At 38.4% G+C, this 8,598-nt stretch overlaps 1 protein-coding gene across 3 annotated transcripts in view; it reads left to right on the top strand.

Moving 5' to 3' along the window:
* Positions 1-370: 370 nt before the first annotated feature.
* The window catches only part of PPP1R13B (protein phosphatase 1 regulatory subunit 13B), a 124,858-nt gene continuing 116,630 nt past the window's right edge, over positions 371-8,598 (top strand). For all 3 annotated transcript variants that reach the window (XM_027849175.1, XM_027849176.1, XM_027849174.1), the window contains exon 1: positions 371-461. In XM_027849175.1, coding sequence (XP_027704976.1) covers positions 453-461 — 9 coding nt within the window. In that variant the 5' untranslated portion in view covers positions 371-452. The remainder of the gene's footprint in view (positions 462-8,598) is intronic.

Genomic DNA, 8,598 nt, shown 5'->3' with positions numbered 1-8,598 from the left:
GAGGCGGCGGAAAGGCTAGGGTCAGGCTGTGGGGGCTGCGGCGCCAGGAGCAGCCTAGGCAGCGGCGGCGGAGGTGGCAGCGGCGGTGGCGGCGGCGGCAGGAGCAGTAGAAGCGGCGGGATCTCAGGGGAGGCGGCGTCTGGGGCTCCCGCCGCCCGCCACAGGACCTGGCGAGGGGGGAGGGAGGGAGGAAGGAGGGGCGGGGGTCTGCCGCACTGCCGCAACCGCCGCCTCCCCCACCCCCACTCCCGCCCCCGCCTTTGGCTGGGGCTCTGCCCGCCGGGGGCTTTAGCTCGTTGGGTTTAGGAATCGACGGCGGCGGCGCGGCCTGCGGAGACGGGAGGCGGGAGCCGGGAGCCGGGAGCCCGGCGCCTGGGCCGGTGCTTGTCAGTGCGGCGGGGACTGCGGAGTCCGGCGGCGGCCGCGGCCGAGGACCCGGAAACCTGCCCGAGATGATGCCGGTGAGTGAGAGGAAGAGGAGGCGGGAGTGCACGCGAGTGCGCGCTTGTGGTGTGTGTGTGTTTGTGTGTGTGTGCGCGCGCGTGTCTATGTGTGTGTATGTGTGTGCGCGCGGCTGGCGGGGAGGGCTGCTCCGGCCCCAGTGGGGTGTGTGTGCGTGTGTGTGCGCGCACGTGTGCGCGGTGTCACGCTTCTCATCTCGCCGCGCTGCCCCCTGCTGTGTGTGTGTGTGTGTGTGTGTGTGTGTGTGTACACATGCATGCGTGTGTGTGTCTCCGTGTGTGCGTCTCCGTGTGTGCGTGCGTGTCCCCTAAAGGGAAACCCGGCCCAGGTGGGGAGCGGCGGGGGAGGAAGCCTAGTTTCTCCCGCTCCATCGATGTGTGTGCGGCCGGGAAGGAAGTCTGGCTCCTACCGCACGGCGTGGCCTTTGTGCCCCTGCGGAAAAAGGGTCGGGGTCTTTTCCTTCCTCTCCGTGTGTATGCCCTCCCCTCCCCCCTCCAGCCCATCTCTAGGAGGCACAATTGGGTAAAAGGTGCTGGGTGCGATTGTCACTTGGAGGAGGAGGCAGATGTGTGGGTGTCCGCGCACCCTGTCCTCCCTGACCAGCTGCTGCAGTAGTCTGCATCTTCTCGTCTTGTCAGCTGTATCCAGGTCCAGAGGGGCCGTGAGAGTAACCCCCAATTACTCCCCACCTCTCATCCCTTCGAGAAAAACTGTCCACGAAAACAACCATCAAAAAGCTAGGGGATTATAAGTCTAAGTAAGGCAGGCTTAAGAAGCAGGTAATTAAACGAAATCTTCAGAATTCTACTGTAGTGGTAAGGTAGCTGGTAATTAAAAGTCTTAAACTGAACTGTCTAGAAAACCAAACGAAAATATTTTTGAAGGGGGTAAATGTGCTTATCTTTTGTAGAAAGTCCAGTTTAAGTTGCATTTATATGACTGTGGAAATATTCCATCTTCCTGAATATCCTCTTTATGTGCTCAATTTTATTTCATTATTTGTTATTGACATCCTTTTTATCCCCTGTAGTGTGCATTTAGGGCAGTCTTGAGTTTAGTACAGAAAACTGTATGTTCTTATAGATAGTACTAGGTATATATATATGTCAGCTGTGTCCCGAAGCGCGGATACATTAAATTCAGCATTTTCTTTGGTTTATAGCTCATTGGGGCCCTTTGCTTCTCATATTCCTTGTTGGTTCTTTATGCCATCTTTTAAAAAGTTTTCAGAGAAAAATCAATCACTGAATTTCTGTTGTCAAGGATAATTTTTCTTTAATCCAAACTTTGCTGGTTTCTTTTTTTAGTCCAGGTTTCTCTGGTTAAGCTCCTTAACTACTTTGAAATTCTATCATATTCAGTAATTCAGTGAATTTATTTAGACTAACACCCTATAGAAACTCATTTTTTCCATATGCCCTTCTTGTTTGTATATTTTGATGTGACTAGTTTTGTCAACAGCTATATATCAAAGGGAAAGAGAGTTGGAAAAATTGTTACAATTGCATTGCTGTCTTGTAATGAATGCGTCTATTTTGCAAAGAATTCATTGACCTGCAGTACTTGCACATGTAGGTAGGAAAGAAATGTTTGGGTTTTTCTTTTTTTTTTTTTCTCTTTGCTTCACAATTTAAATAAGAATGGCTTTGAAGTTAGAGTAATTTACCTATTATATACTTATGTCTCTGGTATTTTCTTACTTCCTTCAAACAAAGCCTTTTCAAGGTAGGAATCCCATTTTATATGTCTTTCCACCCAGGCTAATAGAGCTCATTGCATAAATTGGGTTCATTGAATTTTGTTAGTTTGATGCATACTCAAAGAATTTTAGAGCAGATAAAATCATCTAATCTCCCAATTTTACAGGAGAAGAATTTGAAGCCCAGAGAGGTTGTGACTTTTCCCACATCCCTGATTTAGCAAGTTAGACCTGGGATTAGAATCCAGAATCTTAGCTCCCATTAGAATCATATAGAGTATATTTATAGTCTTATTGGCAACATCTCTAAAATTAAGTTTTCTCCCAAGAAATTGGAGGCTATATTTAAAAAATACTATTTGAGGTGATCTCTTCTGATCCTTACAACCCTTTGAGGTAAGTGATGCAGATGTTATCCCCATTTTTACAGATGAAGAGGAACTGAGGCTGAGAGAGATTGTGATTTGCCTAGGGTCACATAGCTAGTAAATGTTAGGGTTTGAATTCTAATCTCCTGATTCATGTCCAGAACTTTATCTGCTATGCCAGGAACAACTTCTCTGCTCTAAAAGAAATTAGCCCAGCCCTAAAATAATTTAGTCACAAATATTTTAATAAAAACTAAAAACATGACCCAGAGCTTTGGAACTGTGATTACCATGATTATAGATATAAAATATGGATACATAACTGTCAATGTTATCTTGCATTAGGATGTGTCTCTCTTAATATAAAGGGTTATGAAAATTTTGCATCTGATAACTTTTGCTATAGCCAGATAAGGATATAACTATAGAGATTAATGTTATATGCTTAGTAAATAAGGCATGGTCCTACTGCTTGGAATGGAGAAGTAAATAAGACATGTAGAAAATGGCATTAATAATAATAGAAGAGAATAATAGCTGACATTTACATAATGCTTTAAGGTTTACAGAGTGCTTTACATTATTTCATTTGATTAGAACCTTATTTTAACCCTATGAGGTAGATATGAAAGGGAGAAGTACAAATAACAGCTACATAAATTATAATATAGCTCTGGGTATACAAAAGCAATAAAGAATAGCTCCTTCTTTTAAGGAGCTTATATTGTATTGAAGGGATAAATTTACACAGAAAAGTAAGTTCAAGAAAATCTGAGTAGGGAGGAAGCCTTGATAAGTAGGGCAATGAGGAAAGGCTTCCCTTTGGAGGTGGTGCCAGAGTTTATTTGAAAAGGTTGACTGAAGGAAGGATTTTTTATTTTTTTTTTCCTTTTTTTGGGGGGGGGGGTTCCCACTGTGCTTAAGTGGACTCCACAGCCCTAATAAAGTGCACATGTGGCAGTGAGGATGGGTGACTTTTTGATGATCTTAGCATAGCAGTGTGCCTAACTACCTCAGGAAAAGTTGATGCCAGTTGCCGAATTCTGTTCGCTGTTTTACATTCTAAAATTTAGCTATTCAGTTAGCACTGTATTCATTTGTACTTGCTTTGCAACCCTGTCTACTATGCATTAGTTTCATGCGTATATTTTTTCCCTAATTAGTGAACTTTTTGAGGATAGAATGCAGTCTTTGAATTTTTTTTGTAAACTATGGTGTGCTTACTTAGTATGCTGTTCTTTGTGTAGTAAGCGATTATTGTTCATTGCTGACTAATTGAAAGATCGAGTCAAAGTTAAAAAAAAACAACAAAAACAAATACCACACCTTACTTTCTGGCTACAGTTTTTTCTTCATTGCCAAAATAGAAATTACTTTCTGTTACAGAAGAGTATTTTCCTATGAATATTGGGTTTACTTTAAGCTTTTGTTCTGTGCCTAATAGGGATGACCCTAGGGCTTAGGACATCCTTCTGTATTGTATATATGTTTTAATAGATAATTGAATTTAGTAAACAAAATGCCTTTATTCTGCATTCAGATTTTGACCAAATTACTTTTAATCCTGGTTTTACAAAAACCAACTATTAGAGAGGCAGGGTGGTATAAAGAGCATTGGGGGCAGCTAGGTGATGCAGTGGATAGAGCACAGACTTTGGAGTCAAGAGACCTGAGTTCAAATTTGGCCCACTTAACCAGCAGTGTGACCCAGGGCAAGTCACTTAACCTTAATTGCCTCAAACCCCCCCCCAAAAAAGCATTAGGTTTCATGCCCCAAACTTGAGTTTAAATTCTGATTTTGCCACTCACTGTGTGGAGACAAACCATATGACTTAAGGCAAGTTATTTAATTTGCTGAGTTTCAGTTTCTTCATCTGCAAAAGGATATCATGTTCTCTCCCTAAAGCAGGGGTTCTTAACTTTTTGTGTCATGGACCCTGTTGGTGAAGCCTATGGACCCCTTCTCAGAATTAAGTTTTAAAATTCATATAATAAAATACATAGGATTACAAAGAATTCAAATTATATTTAAATATTTATTGAAAAATAAAAAAAAAACACACGCACAGCACATTCACAAAACCCAGCTTAAGAATCCTCGCATAAAGTATTGTTGAGGATTCTTTTTTCTTTTCTGAATGAGACCTGTGATTTTGTCAGCTTGGGCAACTCTGTAACTTAATCTGTAATTTAGTGTTTTAGAGTTGCCTAGTTCACTGAGAGGTTAAGCAGCTTTCCTGTGCTTACACTTAAGGGGTAGGGCCTAATGCCAGGGTTTTCCCATTTGAGACTGCCACTCTATCCAATTTAGGCTATGTATTATGTAGGTAAACAAGGTATATGTGTTTTAAAAAAAAAGATAGAAAATAGAATTGTAATTTCAGTGGTACAGGTAATTCTCTGGTGAGGAAGCTTTTTTTTTTTTTTGCCAGTTTAGATCTCTGAACCTTTTTTGGAGCCTTATTAAAGTCTTGGACAGTTGCATAAAGCATTGAGAATTTAAGTGACTTATCTAGGGATACATAGACTGGACAGTGATTTGAACCCAGGTAGTTCTTTCCCTGAGTCTGGCTCTGTATTCACTAAGCCTAGCTGCTTCTCTTGTACATGTAAAAGTTGATTGTAAATTCTCAAAGTTTCACCTATATATCATTATGAACCTATTTGTGATTATGTGACCTGTCCCAGAATTTCCATTGGGTAGTTGCTATACAGGAAATAGTAATATTATAAACAGACATATTTATTAGACATTTGTCTTGTTGAAGATTTATGAAGCTTAAAAAGCCTAAAAGTTGACTTAGAGGACAGGACACTGATCTGTGTGCAAATCCTGCCTTAGACACTTCATAGCTGTGTGACTCAAAGCAAGTCACATAACTTTTCTGTGCCTAAGTTTTCTCCTCTGTAAAATGAAGAGGTTGGTTTATAGCTTATAAGGTCCCTTCTATCTCTAAATATACACTCCTAGGATCCTATGGAAGTATTTAATTGAGTTAGCAAAGGGCTATAGTGTTAAATAGTTGTACATTTTTGTACCTGGCCCTTTATTTAATACAGTAGATATGTCCCCAGGAAAGTTAACTTACAAATGAAATTTTGATGAATCAAATATTTTTAATGCCATAGGAGAAATTTGAAAGATTCCTAGATTTTTGTCTCAACTTTCTTTCCTGCCTTCCTCCCTCTGTACTGTCTGAGGCTTTAAAACTGAATGTTAAATTAAATGTATCTTTTATATCATTCAAACAATTAGCTATTATAAGTTGGCATCATCAAGGTTATTTTCTCATAAATACCATCAACTTTGTATCTTTAGAATTAAGTGTGACTTTGAAAATGTAACTAGAAAATGTAGCAAAGGTAAATACAAACTAGTTTTTGTTATAAATTTTGATTTGTGTGGTTTGCACAGATGAAGAATGATTTCTAAACACATCTGACCATATTTTGATGCATATAATTTTGTTTCACTAGTTATTTCACATATTATCTTTCTGGGAAGAACTATTTTAATCAGTTAACCTCCATTGCAAACACTTTTTTTATCTCAGTTGCTTTATTTCCTAACAAAGATATGAAATAATTGTAATTGAATTTTCTAAGAATTTTTATGGGCTATTGTCATGTAGATTAATATGGGTTTTTGAAAAACAGTAGACAAGCAAAATAGCTTTTGTAGAAAATTTATATTTGAAATCTTAGTGTTTAAGACAAGGATTGTTAACTTTTTTTGTATCAGACTCTTGGCATTTTGGGAAAGATGATGGACCCTTTCTCAGATTAATGTTTTAAGGTGCATAAAATAAAATATATAGGACGGCAAAGGAAATCAGCTATCTTGACATATAGTTATCAAAATATAAAAAAAAACAAGGAAGTTCTTGGACTTCAGGGTATGAACCCCTGTTTAATTGCATTGTTTCTCCACATTTCAAAAAATGTTAGACCTGGTTTCAGAAAAATTGTGATTTATTCCGTGCAAATATGGTTGGAAAAAAATCATCTCAAAGTGGAATGTGGATTGTCCAAATGAAAGGAATATTCATGACGTTATGAAGTCTGTGAATTTTGGTTTTTGAGGAAATTAAATAGAATGTCAGAAACCAGACAATCAGAATCTTTGTTGCTTATCTAATGTAAAAAATACCATTTTTGCTTAATTATTTTTCTTCTGTGTATTTTTTCCCTTTCTGTTCCTCCAACATTTGTGGAAGAGCAGTAAAAACAATGTTTTCCCTGAATAATTTCTTCCCACCTTTTCTCACCTCTCATTTCTCTTCTGCTATAGAACAGTATTTGAGATAGCACTAAAGGGTCTTCTGAGTATAGGCTCTTTTTCCTCAGCCAACTCTTTGCCTACTATCTGGGATAGTGTAAGAGGAAAGAAATATAATCAATACTCACAACTCTATTCTGGACCAACTGTTTCTGATCCCGTTCTCCCCGTTTATTCTTCTTTCCATTCTGTGTACCATGGAAAGTCTAAAGCTAAGCTTTCCAGTCTCTCTGGACCCCAAACCTGTGGTAAGAAGCCAGGAGCTGGAACTACAGCACTTTCATGTCCTCCCTTGGAATCTGAGGCAATTGAGCTTCAAACCGGAAACTCGAGAAGAAAGGAGATCCTAAATGTAAAAATTTCCTTCTCCTTGACTTTATTTGTGAAACTAAACCAGGATTGAATGTCACGTCAAAGCTAGAAAGGACCTTGGAAATCACTTAAGTTTAGTCTGTTTTTTACAAATGAAGAAACTGAGCCCCTTGAGAAGGACAGTGATTTGCACAAGGTTACCACAGTTATTAAGCAGTAGAACTGAGTGTTAACCCAGATCTTTTGGCTATAAAGCCAGTGTTCTTTCTAGATTTGTAAAAATTAATTTTTAACTTTTTCCATTATAAACTAGGAAATCACCAACAAACGTGAACATTCCACGAGCAAAGGTGTCCAGAAAATGGTAATTGTATATGAGGCAGTGAATCTATAATAGCTTATACACACACACACACACACACACACACACCTAGACATATACATAAAATTTAATATGATAGTACCAACATTATCCTGTTCCCTTGTAAAAAATGTTTTTAAAAGATGTTTTGTAAATGCCCTTTACATTCTTTTTACTGTTTTTTAATCTTAGTGCCACTTTTTTTTTGGAATGGAGGAATTACTTTTAAAAAAGGATGGGGGGGTTGGAAATGTTAGGTGATTTATATTCTAGATGGTAGAGTTACTAGAGGGAAGTATCCTTTGATTTGAAATATGTTGAACCTCAGTTTCTTCATCTGTAAAATGACAGTCTATACTAGATGATTTTCCAAGTTGATTTCCAGTTCTAAAACCATTCTTAGTTAAATTATATCATATGGGGGAAAAGGACTTAATTTGAAATAGTTGTATTCTCCAAAAGTGACTGTATTGAATTGTTGTGAGGCTCAAATGGTAAAATGTATATGTCACTTTCCTATAAATGTCAGTCAGCTGAGCTGTTATTATTTAGATAGAGGGCAATATTTGTAAGAAAAAAAGGTAAAGGTAATTTCTGTCTATTATTAATTGAATTTGTAGTGCAGTCAATAATCAAAAACAAGGTAGTCTGGAAAGAAGAGAAAGGAGTTCATGAGTTTGTATCAGTAATTTAAATAAATATATTTTAAGTTTAATTAGTAATACTGTTACTAACCTCTGTGGCAGTTTAACATTATCACAAGGTAGTACACCAAGTGATGAACTTGGAATCAGGAACTACCTCAGACACTATGTGACCCTGGCAAATCACTTTTACTATCTGAGTCTCAGTTTCCCAATCTGTAAATGGGGGTAATAAGAGCATCTACCTTGTATGGTTGTTGTGAAAATCAAATAAGATACTATATGTAAAGCTCTTTGCAAACTTTAAATATTAGCTATTATTATTTTGATTTAGTACTTTCTAAAGGTAATATTGCTTTATAGACTGGTGTTCAATTTTCATTGATGTTCTATATGAATATTTTCTCCTGAATGGGTGGTTTTGTAATGTTATTCCCGTGGTTAGTTCAAAAGTGCTGATATAATTTAATGGG

This window comes from Vombatus ursinus, unplaced genomic scaffold (assembly GCF_900497805.2).
Source record: "Vombatus ursinus unplaced genomic scaffold, bare-nosed wombat genome assembly UNPS02007284.1, whole genome shotgun sequence".
Taxonomy (NCBI): Eukaryota; Metazoa; Chordata; class Mammalia; order Diprotodontia; family Vombatidae; genus Vombatus; species Vombatus ursinus.
Note: the sequence above shows the minus strand (reverse complement) of the source record. Positions and strands in the feature narration are given on the sequence as shown.